This window comes from Pieris brassicae, chromosome 4 (assembly GCF_905147105.1).
Source record: "Pieris brassicae chromosome 4, ilPieBrab1.1, whole genome shotgun sequence".
Lineage (NCBI taxonomy): Eukaryota > Metazoa > Arthropoda > Insecta > Lepidoptera > Pieridae > Pieris > Pieris brassicae.
Window position 1 is genome coordinate 305,590 of NC_059668.1, and position 15,752 is coordinate 321,341.

Below are 15,752 nucleotides of genomic sequence, written 5' to 3' on the forward strand. Positions count from 1 at the left end.
TCAGTACGATTATTAATTATCGTCTAGATATATTTTTATAAAGGATTTTAAATGTATTAATGTCTGATAAAGAAGGACATTGTCTTAATGGGCTACCTTTGGTGCAGTTTAGTGATTGGGCGTGTAGTTTCCGACATTGAGAAGGAGTAGTAGGAGTACGTAAATGACATGTTCTAGTTACGTACTACTTACGTATTTACGTAAGCATTTCTATGATCGATACAGGTTACTTCTACTAACTACTAGCTAGCTACTAACTAGCAGGTGCATGTCGAGCAACATAGAAAAGCGAATCACAAAACATAATTAGTTAACTGTTTACAGAATAAAGTTAACCTTGGTTTTTGGAGTCAGTTTTAATTAAAAAAAGGATATGTCGCTCGCATGGATGTGTGGCTCACACGCTACTCATATTATAAAAGAGGAATTTCTTTTTGCATGTTACGAAAAAATATTTATAAACACTACAGGTGTACATACATTTCTAAAGGCATCTATTGATATATGACAACCAAGTGAATATTTATTTAAAAAGACAAGAGACATCAAATATTTTTATATATGTTTTAACCCACAAACCTCTGTTTGCGCTTGCAATAGTAGTACAACTATGTACTAAAATATGATATGATAAAAAAGCAATTAAAACCCATAAATATCACCACCCATAAATTATTAATAAAAAACTCGAAAAGTATTTTTAGATTAATATATTTCTTTAGATTATAAAAGTCTATTACATTTATAGAAAATAATATAAAAAGCTTAACAAATACCTAATTTATACCTACAATGTGTACTTGTCTAAAACAGAAAGATGTTTTAATCCAACATATTAATGTTATGTCTATATTTACAAAAATATAGAAACTTAAATTAGGCTATGAAAGCAAATCATTTATTGCTTATAATCAATTGAAGGATAGTGGAAATTTGACAATTTCTACCCTTGGTTCTTTATCGAGGGGCCTTGTAAAAATACGAATATGTGATTTACAAAAACCTAAATATAAAAAAAAATTGCCGTTTACTAAATTTTAGTTCCGCGAAACGCGATTATCCGATTCATCTCACGCGAACTTCAGATGTGACTACACCTACTACTACTAGAGATATTGCTAGCCTAATACGTTTCTTTTACAAAATAGGGGGCAAACGGGCAGGAGGCTCACCTGATGTTAAGTGATACCGCCGCCCATGGACACTCTCAATGCCAGAGGACTCGCGAGTGCGTTGCAGGCCTTTTAAGAATTTGTACGCTCTTTTCTTGAAGGACCCTAAGTCGAATTGGTTCGGAAATACTTCAGTGGGCAGCTGGTTCCACATAGCGGTGGTGCGCGGCAAAAATTGCCTTGAAAAACGCTCAGTCGTGCTTTTCGTGCTCTTAACAATAAATGTTAAGTCATATTCCTTTACAAAACACGTGAGTAGTTGGACATTTTAGGCACCCTGCACTGAAATCCATCTGAAGAAACTATTGATTGCGGTCGTCTTGCAAGTTTATTTTATCGATCTATTGGACCTTGCGACGCCAGATTTTCATAGGCTCTGTTTTAATTGCTGGAGTAAGCTATGTCTTTAAGGTGCTTGAAGAAGATTTTTTTAATACGCCTTTTGTAGTACTTATATATTTGCGAGCAAGCAAGTATAATATTATTCTCATTGGCACAAATAACTGCCATTTGTAGCATCGCATCTTATTTCGTCGACTTGTATCCTACATCTTGCATGTAAAAACAGTTATTTACTAAAACGACTAGTAGAAATGCTTTAAATATACAAACCTATGGTTTTAACTTTATTTTAAGAACGTTTTACACTTCATGTGTCGTTTATTATATTATTTATATTATTTATTTGTAATGCAACTACATATATTTATAAAATATCTTCATTAATATAATAGTTTATCATTTCGGTAATTGTTAAAAAGCAAGGTTTTATGATGTCTCGTTTACTATATATATTTTAATTTCAGATCTTGCACAAAGTTTGGGCTTCATGTTAGATCGCTTCGTTTCTCTAAATGCTGTCATCTTAATCGGAGGAACTATTGTAATGTTATTTTCTATACGCCTGCTGTGTTACTGTTATGTAAGGGAATTCTAGCTATCTGCCGAAGCTGAGAATAAATGCCAAGAGCCTTCCATTCCTTATTAATTTACTAACTAGTAATTATTTTACAACTGGAAAGAGTTGTAAAATAATTACTGGGACACAAAAATATTTTCTATTAAGTTTCCTATCAAAACAGACCTCGCCAAACGATTGTTAGCTTTTTAATCATACAAACCCTGTTAATTTTAGTTAAAGAAATATAATCATGCTATTAAGGTAAGAGCGCATGTGTCACAGTTGTTCAGTTTACTTACTCTGTGCTTATACGGAACTGACGTCATAGTCATCCCGGAGAGGATCGTGTCGAAGTAGGGAAAAGGATATAAAAACAAGCTGCACTGGCACACCCGGGGCTCACGCTCGATAGCGGCATGTCTTTCCGAAAGCACATAGCCGCCGTTCGCAAGAAGGCCCATTTTGTCCTCTCTCGCCTTCATTTCCTCCTAAATAAAAGGAGTCACATGTCTCTCAGATACAAGGTCACCCTGTACAAGGCCTGCATCCGACCGTGCATGACATACGCTAGCGTAGTCTTTGCACATTGTGCCCCCTTCTATATTCACCGGCTACAGGTGATTCAGTCGCGATTCATGAGAATCGTCGATCTCCACCACGACCTGGAGCTCCCTACCATAGCCCAATGGATGAAGTTGGCGTCCACACGCTACTTTGACAAGGCTAAACACCATCCCAATCCGCTGGTGCGTAATAGCATCAACTATTACCCCTTCCCGACAAAAAAGGCTCGTAGGATTGACCGACACATACTAACGGATCCGGATGATCCAATTACCGTAGCAAACGATAAATTAAAAGCCGCCAGCGCGGCCAAAAATAATAAAAATAGCCAATCACAGATTAGGGTAAAAAACCGCCTTCACCGGGGTAGGCGAGGACCTTTACTTCGCACTTCGCTCACTCCAGTGAGCTTCCGTCCTGCCCTTCAGGCGATTGACCACCCCGCGACGGCCCAAGCCGAGGTTCGAGTCTCACAGGAGACGCCCTTGCGCTAGCCGCGGGAAAATAAGCCATTCGCCAAAACAGCCCGAGCTGAGCTGTAAAGGCCCTTAAGGCCAACAGCGAGATTCCATTCTAAAAAAAAAAAAAAAAACACCCGGGGCTATTACTAAAATGTTAAAGTGAATATTGAATCAGTGAAGAAAAGTGTAAACAAAAGTGCCCAACTGAAGTAATTCCAATACTACCGATATCAAGTTAACACGATATATCAATCTGACGGTCCTGTAGAATTTCACTTCGTAATACCATTAATATGATTTAGAATTAGCACGTCTTCTATACATATTCAATTTATTTATTCGACTGGCTAGCGTTGTCTTATTACTTCCATTGGACATCCACGAGCGAGCATAACGTACGACATAGCTATAATAAATTAATCTTTACTTAAAATGATTAATGTTATTGTATTTCCCGAAGATTTATATATATATATATGTCTCAGCCACGTAGCTAAGCCGTTTAATTAACAGCGTAGCTGTTTAACTAAACAGCGTCATTTAACTAGCGGTCTTTAAAATAATCAGCCGTAGCGCTTGTGAAACTATTTAATAAACTGGCTGACTAATGCATGCTTACTCCGTTTATACAATAGAGTGATGGTGCAGAAATAAAAATGATGAAACATCTGAAATAAAAAATATTTTTTTCAAATTAATTTTTATTGCTTGAGTCTGTCACTGTATTATTGTCACTTTTCGCTTCCATTGTACTTGTTGTTCTTCATTAAAATTTGGAAAACATCTTTGTTGGAAGTGAGAGTTCCAGAAAGTGATACTAAATTTAAATTAACAGTCAACAGACTGGGCAAGTAATCGATCCAAGTCATCTGCCTTAGATCAACTGGCTGTATATCTTTCAGGCCGCTAGTTAAACAGCGCTGTTTAGTTGACTGCGACAAATATTAATATATATATAAGTACCTGTGTTTTAATGAATATAATTGTAAGTACGTGGGTAACACTGCAAATGTTTAGAATTGTCCAGTTAGAAACATTGCTTATGAAAACTTTTTTGAATATCAATTGTAGAGCTATTTGGTAACCTAATGTAGTATATTGCATTCATTTGTCATTCGTCATTTGTTTTTTGTGAATTGGCGGCAAATCTAAAACTATTGTTACACGTAAAAATTAACATAACGCTAGAAAATTTTCGGTCAATGATTTGTTATGACTTTCGTTGTGGGTTTACTCAATATGTGCCTCAATATATCAATATATCAACCTGACCGCGTTCATGAAATATATCATCGGCGAGCGGTACGTTAAACAAATGTTCCAACTTCGATCTATCAACCTTAGAAGTGGGTAAATAATCAGTAACGAAACTATATTCGTTGTCCTTATTATATCATTCGAACAGCCACCAAACCGGTTCACATACATTGCTTAGGAAAACTTATTGTAATTTAATAGTAACTTTGTACAAGACTCAGTTGTTATATAATGATTTTGAGAGCCGTTGACTATAAGACAACGTAAAATATGCGGGTTACAACGCGTATCAAAAGTACATACGCGGGCAGTACCAAGTAAAACAGTTTACGGTTGTGATATCAAAGTATTCGCTTCATTCTGGAATGAAGCGGCGCGTGAATGTTATTAGGTTCGTCTAAGGAGCCAGATGCGACATGCTGAGTACTATCGACTAGCAATGACTCACGCTGCGGCCAAAAATAAAAACAAAAAATCCAATTTATTAGGTATTTCTAGTTTTTCAAAAGCTGCGGGTGATGTAACATAATTATCAAGAAAACTATTTGAACCGTCTGTAGACGACGTTGTTAGTGTTTTAAAATTAAAAATATTACCCAAATAATAAAAGCCAAGTGACCGTATGTCTTGATATTTGTCAATTAAAGTAGAATAAATTAAATCATAATTATTTGGCGTTGAGTTTATGCCGGCGATCACAGTAAGGGCCTTCCCTGTTAGTTGCCCCCACAGGTAGAACAACTTTTCGGAATTTGAAATTTTCCTATGTTTGTGCACTAAATGGTTATAGGCTTCGTAGAATGAAGTCCAATTTTTTGGGTCGCCATTAAATTGTGGTAATTTAATTGGAGACAATTTTAATTTTGGATGATCTTATTTCTCCTCAACTGTAGTACTTTTAATTTCCTGTAGCTTACCCTGTATGGTTGCGTACAGGTCCTCAAAGGACTCCCATGTGTGAAAAGAAGGAGTGAATTGAGGATTATGCTTCATTTGCTCAAAATTTAATTGAGATACTAAGTCATTAAATTTAGTACGAAGTGCTTGAATATTAGACGTTTTGATTTGGAAATTTTTTTCGTCTTCCTTACTATTAAGGTCATAGTTAGCTGGGGTCGCGATCTTTGGCACCTCCCCACCCCTAAGTTCGTTTTAAATAGGGGTCGCAGTCTGTTGAAAATAATAAATAGAAACAAAAGATTCGTTTATTAAAAGAATAAATAATTATAGTTTTGTGTTAAAAAAAATATAATTTTACAGTGACGGGGTCGCAAGACTGTTTAACTTAACATTTTGGCTTTTTCGTGGGTCGCGTGGGTTGCCCATACGCACAAAGAATTTTACACCACACGCGAAGACATACAGACAAGATATACACTTCGACACAAAAAAACGCCTAAACCTACCATCTTCCCGATTACAAATACATGCATCAAGCCCACTAGTCATGTCAATCAAAATTTATAATAAACTACCGGAGACACTAAGAAATGAAAAAAATATACATATATTTACAAACAAACTAAAAAAACTTCTTATACGTAAATGTTATTATAGCGTTAATGAGTACCTAGAAGATAAAAATATAGCTTAATTTCATGATTATTAATCCCTAAATATACAAAATTCAATAAATAAAAAAATGTTATTCTATGTAATTGGTACTAGCCTGGAGTGTGAAGTTTTATGTGCTGTTTTTTATTGTGTTGCTATTAGCTATGTTATATAGGTTTCGTAATGCCTTCTTTTGCTGTGTCCTAACAGGGTCCATAATATTGTACCTAGCTTTAAGCCTCATAAACATCTTTTGTAACGTTATGGAATGCAAATAAATACATGAATACATAAAATGATTGCGAAGCAATTGCATAGGTTATTTGACCCTGGAATCGATAACCGAATATATTCCACAACAAAGTAATGGTAAGGTATTTCGTCCGTTTTTCTGATGTGTACAGGTCTCGATTAACCCCAGGTTAACTTAACTTTCATGTTTATTTACAATAATTTTCTTAATACTAACGAAATATTTAAGTTAAATATTTAATAATCACGAAAAATATCTTTGACGACACACAATCTAGTGTGGGCCTACAATGTAGGATGCTCCCTCGGTGAAATAATATGCGCTGGTTCTGCTGTCGCGTGTCAGTATAATAAAAAATGAATCCAATAATCAAACAGCCTAAGACTATCACCGACCATTAACGGTGGTGTGACCCACTCCAAACACTGGATCCTTAACTAATTATGGTAAATAAAATGCGGTACGATATGCGGTCTATACTCAGTGCTTACACGACAGCGGTTAAAACTTTACTAATTACTATGCCCTGTGCCATTACGCCTACCATTTTCGGTTAGTGTGTTAAAGCCGAAATCGAAGAAATTATCGTTATTCTAAATTTTCAATTTGCACACAGTTATAATATAGATTGTCAATTTTATTTCCACTACAATCACAAAGATATGTTTAAGAATGTAAGGTGTCTTAAATAAATATTTGCTCGTGGATAAGAGATCGATGGAGATACTAAAAGATCTTGGATTAAAAATATTTGGGACCTGGTCATTGTCCCACAATACACGGCCCGCAATTTCACACTTCAGTGTATTCTGTGATTTTCAAAATGCACGAGATATGCAACGTTAGTCTTCAACTGTTTTTGGCTTTTTGTTGTCTGTTGGTAGAAGAAACGATATGAGGCCACCGCCTGTAAGAGAGAAAAGGTTAGGTATAATATATAATGCTTTAGGAGTAACTAGACCCAAAACAGACTAGACCCTAAAACAGAAGTGGCGATGGGCGCGGCAAGATGTATTGACAAAAGGTGGACTTCAAATCAAATCAGGCTTTGGTTGGTTTAGCTTGTCTTACATACAATGACATTCTCTACATGGCATTACATCCACTTTCAATAATGACAACAATTAAGTAATAAAGTACTTTTTAAATTGATAAAATTAGTAAAAAACTCCGCAGCTGTGTACGTTGTTTTGTCGCTATATTATCCTAGCCCGCAATAAACTCGACTCGGCATCATGCATACGAACTTTCTAAGAAATACGTTCTGTTATTTACAAATTGGGATTGCTTGCATGTAAAGACTGTTGTTGACCGTGACCAATAAGTAGGAGTCATGGTTTATCTATACCTTATAATATAGCATTCAAATAAGATCTTTTTTATGGAATATAACTACTAACACTAGTCGGAAATAAACTTTATCTTTTTTAAATTCTGATTTTTCTTCGCTTCATTAAATGGCAAGTTTCTATAACGCCACAAAATGCAGTACCTTCAGTGTCGTTATATAGAGTTTACTGCATATAGAAAGGACCAGGCAAGAAGCGAATGGAGAAAGAAACCCATGGACGAAAGAAGCCAAAGTAGACAAGAGGTATTTTGAAAAAGCTGGAGGTGGTACTGAAGGAAGCTACGATATTAGGATTTAGATAAAATGTGTACATATAACAAAACTAAGCTGTATATTTTACTTTCGTAATGATTGGACATAAATCGTGCTATTATTATTATTATTAGGTGTAAAATGAACATTATATTAAAGGCCACACAAAAAGCAAGGTGCACACCTGTGCACCTTGCTTTGCACCCTGGCAGGTGCTGCCACCTGGCAGGTGTTGGTTTAAATTGTCTAAAAACTATGAAATGTGTCTGTAATAGGGAGATACAAAATAAAATACATGCAATCTGATACTTACATAATGTTAAACCTCCAAAGAGGTAGAACGCTAATTCACAGTCATAAGTCAGAAGCGACTTTAAAACATTAATGCCGATAGCTGAACTTCCACGTCCCACCATCAAGGTCAGGCACACAGCCATCGCTCTGAAACGCAAAAGAGTTACTTTAGTGTTTAATACGTGACAATTTATATAATGAGTTGTTTTATACATACATGAGAGGTTACTACTATATTTCAAGCCTAAGATCCTGTATTCGAATCCCAGAATTAAATTAACAATGTAATCTTCGTGTGATCCTATTTTATATTTTATTTATTTACTCAAGCTTACCACATAATACATAATATTATATCTACGGTATACATTACTAGCTCTTTTATCTAAAATATATGACAATTTATATAAACATAAATGTTATTAAGAAAGTACAATAAAAATATGTTATAGCAATTTTTGTTAAGTAGAAAAATAAATTACGGTTTGAGATAGGCACTTAACAATGCTTTGTTTAAATTTGATCAGCCTACTATCGAATATATCCAGCTCCGGATAAGTTCTGTTTAATCCGTTATACAATATATAATTCAAAAGAAAGGTGCCTGGTTGGTTATTGCTGACAGCATTTGGAACGCTCTTGGTTTTAAAGATATAGTGTAACTCCCTTGTTTGCATGGCAACGGCCTAGGCTAGTTTGCCATATTTATTTCCAATACATACAAACTATACATACTTGACATATGTGGGGTAGATGTCTACGGTGTAGATTGATAGGAAACTAAAGTTGATCGCGCTAACTATGTACAATGTGAAAAGAATACCACTAATGATATAATTATGCAAGAAGTTAATACAAATCGCACACGTCCCGGACATCATCTGAAAGGTTACAATGATAATGTTATTGAAAAGCAACTGTGGTTTCCTCGAACCCTAATAGAATACAAAATTTAACATTACCATAAATCCAATCAACAGCCGCTTCTTCCCGAAAAGATTAACACTGGTACTAAAGATGGAATTTGCGATCGCCAAGAACAAACTTACACAAAACACGGATGTCATAGCAACGACATTCAAACTGCAATCCTTGCTCTGAAAATTTAAATTTAAAATGGTTTTTTTAGCTTAAAGTTACTAGCCTCCAACCAATAGTAGCACTGACTTGTTTGGGTATAAGTTAAGACGTAAGAGGTAAAGGGAAAATACATTTTCAGCAATTTCGCTGTTTTCAGTTAAACGAATTGTGAGCTGAAGGCTCATAGGTGGATAAGTAGTTGGGGGCGGCAGGCTTCACTCCGTTAAACATGAGAAACCGTCAAAGTCTGTTTGATTTCTAAGAGGTAGCAAAAAGAAAAATCGTTCCCCAAATATGCCGCGCCAAATATCTGCCGCCCTAAGCTCCAGCCCACTCAGCCTGCTACTGTATGCCTCATAACGAAATTTGACGTTAATAATTAATATATTAGGTCCTTACATATGAAATTGGCGTTTTGTCTTACTGGCCACTTTGACCTCAAATACCTCCTCTTTGGTTAGGAATTTCAAATTCAAATGATGACCGTCATTCATTTGTTTTTTTTCTGTTTGCGTCACTCATTTTACAAAATGGAAAACTTAAAGTATCGCATTATTTACGAGTACGAGTTGCGCCGTGGCACTAGTGCTGCGGAAACGACTCGAAGGGTGAATGATGTGTATGGCGGTCATGTTGCAAAAAAAACACAGTTCGTTTTTGGTTCCAACGTTTTCGTTCTGGAAATTTCGACCTGCAGAACAAGCCCCGTGGACGGCCTGAGACCCAAGTTGATAATGAAGTATTGAAGGCTATTGTGGAAGCGGATCCATCGCAAACCACGTCCGAGTTAGCTGCAGGCTGCGGTGTTAGTGATAAAACTGTTTTAATTCACTTGAAGCAAATTGGGAAGATTAAAAAGCTTGAAAGGTGGGTCCCTCACGAATTGACTGAAGCAAACCGGCAAACGCGCGTCGACTGCTGCGTTACATTACTGAACCGGCACAATAATGGAGGTATGTTAAACCGAATCATTACTTGTGATGAAAAAGGGATTCTTTACGATAATCGGAAGCACTCAGCGCAATGGTTGGATCCTAGCGAAAATTTACCCAAAAAAGTTACTGGTAAGCGTTTGGTGGACTAGTGCCGGTATCGTTCATTGTATTTTTCTTTGACCTTGCTCCAACAGACTACCACTTTTTTCGAAATTTGGACAACTTCTTGCAAGGGAAAAAAATTAACTCTGGTGGGGCAGTACAAATCGCCTTCACAGATTTTATTGATTCCCGTCCGACTGGTTTTTTTAGTAAAGGGATCAATGAACTACCTATGAGATGGCAAAAGTGCATAGAAAACAATGGTTCATACTTTGATTAATTAAATATATTATATTTAAAAATATTCGACTTTTTGTTCCTCCTATATAAAACGCCAATTTCATATGTAAGGACCTATTATTTAGTGTATAAAAAAATAGGTAGGGAGGATTCAAAACGGCGATACTTTTCATCCATATGACTTTGTAATATATAAAACTTTTAATATTGTTTATTAACAACAATATTAAAAATTTAAGGTCTAAATTTGGATTAACATTTCCCAAATTAAGGTCGTCGAGCGGGGAAGAGACACAGCAAGAGACTTTCTGCCACTCTTTTTAATCGCCAAGTTTTTGGTAAAATTTTTAATGACCTACAACCCACTTTTACTTGACATATTGGAACAAAATGTCAATAGTGAAATAACAAACGCCATCAACAGGTAAAATAGTATTATACTGGTCAGCAAAAACTTTAATTTTATGCACAAAAATCTCGCTGTTAATCTCACCTCAGTCACGGTTTGATTCTGTGAATATCTTAACATTTCACAGAAGGTGAGACTCTTCTCACCCGACTCTAGAGATCGCATAAATGCATCCGCAATGAATGGCATCCATATCACGAATGGCTGCATTCTGAAAGTATAGTTTAACATGACAGATAATTTAAATATTAAAGCCTTAACTTGTTTACGCCATCGCGGAGTATGCTTTAAATGAGTATCAAGAATATCCACAGCCCTAAATCTCCTGCATCATGAGCACACTCAAATACACACCCTCACTTTTACACAATCACACAACACAGCCAAATTATGTATGGTTTGGCTATATCTTTAAGATCATTGTTTTTTATTAAAAATAATATATGATACTTATACATACATTACATATACAATACAGATACTCCTGACATTCAATGCATATAAAGATTAAACACAAATTTCACAGTCCACACAGTAGCTAGCAAGCTGTACAATATCTATAGGATTACTAAAGAAGTATATAAAGAATCAATTAGAAATCTGTTTTTAAAATATTAATCGCCCATCAGTACGCCGCCAATCACTCATAGAGTTTTATATTATTTATATCCATACAAATAAACCCTATATTACTTGATTGGAAATATTGCTGCATTGTGAATATTGATATTCCTACGCAGTGATATTATTAAGGTGTATTATTTAAACACAACAACTTTAATTTACACAAATTATTGCAGATTTGTGTAATTGAAAGCTGACAAGACGCTGATTGTGATATAGCTAAATAAACAACTTGGTTTTGTAGATCTTTAATGATTTTTTCTTACATGTCTTAGCGGCAGATCAGACCAAACTGGATATTGTTCTAAATATTCTTTAGTGCGTAATTAAATTATAACTATTACTTAATAGAAATAAATGTGCAGTTTTATAAGGTAAGTATGTATAAAATCGAGACAAGTAGAAAACTTACCCAACATAAGCTATAACAAATAACGTCGAAAGAAGCAATGTACTTTTCAGTAGAGGCGGTTTAAACATTGGAATCGTTTGCGAAGCGAAAGAAGCCCACAAACTGTCACATTTTGCGTGGGCGCCATCTTCATTCAGTGTCACGGATTGGACCTAAAATGTTATTTTAAAGTTACGAATTCATGTTCATAAGCAAAGTCATATTTCTTTTACTCACTTATTAAGAAAGTTGAGGACTACTTCCCACCGCACAGCAATTATTTATCGATAAAGTTCGCTTTCTTGTAAAACTTAATAGTGAAGCCCAGTTCTATTCTACGTATAGTATACGAGTATGAGGAATAGAAAGTTGATAAACGCCTTACTTCATACTCATCCTGGCTCTTTCCAGTGTTGATCACAAATATGGCTCTCAGCACGTTAAGGGCCTCGTCATCTTTTCCCTCCTTTAACAGGTATCTAGGGCTTTCGTAAACGAAGAAGACGCTTATTGCACTGAGGGCACACGGTAAGCAGAAGAGGAAGTTCAAAAGCCTCCAAGACTCCATGGATATCCCCAAAAAGGGGACATAGTAAGAGAAATTCAACCGCAAAACGGGTATCGACAATACTGAAAAGAAATGTTAATAGTTTTTCAATACGATATTTCGACTGAAGCATCTGACGAACTTCCTATATCTAAAATGCAAATAGTAATTTCTAGGAAGCATAATTCATTCAGGTACTGAGTACGCTTATTGCGTAAACTTAATACATTATTATTATTGTTATTAATAGTCCAGTCTAATAATCATATGTGGTATTAAACAAACTTACGAGCCATAATTCCTGATCCCAAAAATAACTGCGTGTTAAGGAAAGCTATAATGACCGATCTCTTGTTCTGTGGTGTTGTTTCTCCGAGCAACGTAATTACTAAAGGGTAACAACCAGCTAGACTGAAAATACATATGTATTAAAAACGCAATGTTAATCTTCAGCGTATGTCTTTCATTCATGAAGATCCATCCATCCGAACCCAGCCATGTACCAATGGACTTACTACAATTTCTGTCTATGTGCACTTTATCACTCGGTCGTACCATGAAGGAAAACATCGTGAGTAAACCGGCATGTCTCAAAGTCAAAAATAGGATTCAATCTGGGGCCAAGACACATTTAGGGTTATAGCGCCATTGGATTATAATTTTTATTATTTCCGATACTATTGCGCAATGTATAAGATTGACTAAGTATTTAATAAAATTCAATGTTATGGTAATATCCAGTTGTATAAGAATAAGTGAGGTCGTATTTCAAAAAAACAATATCTTTAAATTAAAATATGACACCATGTACACGAAATACATGTTAGATCGGAGTATGTAATATTACAAATTTTATTGAGTAAATATTTATTGTATAATGATAAAGAGGTTTTCATATACTGTACACATAAAATTCCTCTTAATAATACAGCATTCGAAAAATAACATACCCAGCCGATGATATAAATTTAAGTACAGCTAGAACGATCCAATTCATTGAGAAAGTAGCAAGAAATCCTGCGCAGAATCCAAATATCATAGACCAGAAAAGAGTTTTCCGCCGACCTTTTGTATCAGCTAGGTAGCCCCATATGTGAGAAGTTGCAATTATACCTGAAAAGCAAAACTCAATAATACTCGCTGGAGTTCAGGTCTTTAAGGAATTTTGGACCTCATGTAGCTACGGGCCGGTTGGATTACTACCGGATTACATCTGTATAGTGCCTCAGGTGCAGGGTTAAAACAAAATGTGTTTCAACTTGTAACTTGCCAATATTACTTTAAACAAACTAATTTGCCGAGTGTCACTGTTATCTCTACATAAATTGTTTTTACGTAATAAGATTTATTTAAGCATTTGTTACTTGATAAGAATTTTTTATATTGGAATAAACTGGTGCAAATTAGTTATTTATAATTTCCGCATTTGCCCTTACTTAATACAGGTATTTTGTAAATTATATTGTAGTCAGAAGAGGTAACCTTCTGTTTATTAATAATAAATAATATAGAAAACTCCCTATAATATTATACCTTTTCCCTCAGTTATACCTTCAACAACAACTGATAACAGCTGAAAAAGCCTAATACCAACCAATCAAAGGCATCCCAGCTATCAAGCCTTGCTGAAACACGGTGGTGTTAAGCTCGCAGGCACTAGCCGGTACCAGATATGACACTGAAAACACCTCGAATGCCATCCCAGTCACCACCAGCACACTTAGCAAAAACATTATCAGATTAAACTTGCCGAGACCTGGAAATGTACATTTCTTTAACTTTAGATTAGAAATTATCTAGTTGTATATAGTTAGTTAGTTACATTATTGCTACAGATTTATCAACAAAATGTTAGGCTTTTTCAACAGTTTTAACACCACCCATAGATAATATACACCTGCAACTCCAGGAGGCTTATGGGTATGTTGTCGTTCTTTAAAAATATATATTTCAGTGGTCGTTTGTTACATTCGTTGGCCTTAGTTTAATAAAGTAAATAATATATATTTATACGAATACTAATCATGATTTTTTTTCTCTTCTCACATTGGTTGCCTGGAAGAGATCGCTCCAAAGCGATAAGGCCGTCAGTTGCCCTCCTTTTCAGGTTAAATTTTTGTATTGTCAAGCAACGAAGTCTTAATAAATAAAAAGTGCGTGCGTACAAAGTACACTGTAGAAGTGAAACTTTGTAAATTAATTATTACTAGGGTAAAACCCCCAATAGATCCTGTTCCAGAATATGATCACTCCATGTATATCTATATTCACACTGTTTGCACAGTGTATACGTGCTAATGATATATAAATAAATAAAACATCTGCGGTTACTGCACAAGTCGTTATGCGACAGAATTGCCATCTAAAGTTCTATAATATGTAACTACTAAACGAATGCATCAACCAATAGCGTGATTTTTTTCGCGATCCTCCTCTCACTCTCTCTCAATCGGTCTTAATCGCTCTCTCCCTTATCTTCGACAAAAAGGCTGCACATCTTCGTGACCGTAAAATTTTACCCTCATGCGCCTAAAGAAGTTTCACATCAGCGTAAAGCTGTTAAAAGTATCGACAGAGAAAAATGTTTAAACATTGCATTTTTTTTAACTGTATTATTACTGCTTATTTAATTTTGTGAACATTGTGCCATGTGCTAGGGTAATTCAGTATTAGATAAAGCTTTAAAGATTATGTTTAGTTACAAATGGCTAGAGAAGCGTGTAATTTATATAGCTATGATAATTACATTGAATTACTGACACATCTCAGACAACATTTAGCCTTGACATTGATTCGTTCATAATCTAAATATTATTATAGTAAAAATAGATGATTGCTGCTGTATGATTGATTGCTGATGTCTTATATGTTCATTTAATTTTTATAATTAAAAAATTAAGCTAAAAATATATTTATCAGTGATTTTTTGTCATTCAAAAACATATATTATGTAAACTGTGATAAAAAAGTAAATATTGTAATCGAATTAATTTCAGTAACTAATTATTGAAGACATGTTAATGAAAATTGAATGTTAATGAATTGTAGTTTTAATTAGAAATTGTTTTGATGAAATAGATAAATTAATTATACATACAAATTAATATTTATCTTAAATATACCTGTCATAGACAAAGCCTCCTCGAAGGTTATCGTATTTATTTTCGCCATGTCCCACGCACAATTTACTCTAGTACCACCAAACACATGACACTAACACTCGCGAATAAGGTAACTTTTTGCGTTTTATAACATATTCTTATCAATTTGTAAGCAAGTGTTTTATGGGTATTAATTACGTCAGATTTTTGTTAGTTTATTATTTAATATTTATTTAACTGTTACTTAAGCAATTTAATAAACGT

The 15,752-nt window shown here is 34.9% G+C and overlaps 1 protein-coding gene across 1 annotated transcript; it reads right to left on the reverse strand.

Annotated features, from left to right (window-relative positions):
* Window positions 1–6,076: 6,076 nt before the first annotated feature.
* Window positions 6,077–15,596, reverse strand: LOC123709062 (putative transporter svop-1). The gene is made up of 11 exons (XM_045660160.1): window positions 15,510–15,596; window positions 13,982–14,143; window positions 13,338–13,500; window positions 12,677–12,798; window positions 12,226–12,470; window positions 11,862–12,013; window positions 10,910–11,036; window positions 9,022–9,156; window positions 8,795–8,940; window positions 8,079–8,206; window positions 6,077–7,069 (listed from the first exon to the last, which is right to left on the reverse strand). The coding sequence occupies exons 1-11, from the start codon at window positions 15,556–15,558 to the stop codon at window positions 7,005–7,007; spliced, it is 1,494 nt and encodes a 497-aa protein (XP_045516116.1). The 5' UTR covers window positions 15,559–15,596; the 3' UTR covers window positions 6,077–7,004.
* Window positions 15,597–15,752: the final 156 nt, after the last annotated feature.

Excerpts from the sequence above, each read along its gene's own strand:
- LOC123709062 (XM_045660160.1), bottom strand. The coding sequence starts at position 15,558 with ATGGCGAAAATAAATACGATAACCTTCGAGGAGGCTTTGTCTATGACA. Across the intron at positions 11,037-11,861 it reads TTTGTTATAGCTTATGTTGG|AATGCAGCCATTCGTGATAT; the intron begins GTAAGTTTTCTA and ends CTATACTTTCAG. Across the intron at positions 8,941-9,021 it reads GGCTGTTGATTGGATTTATG|ATGATGTCCGGGACGTGTGC; the intron begins GTAATGTTAAAT and ends GTAACCTTTCAG.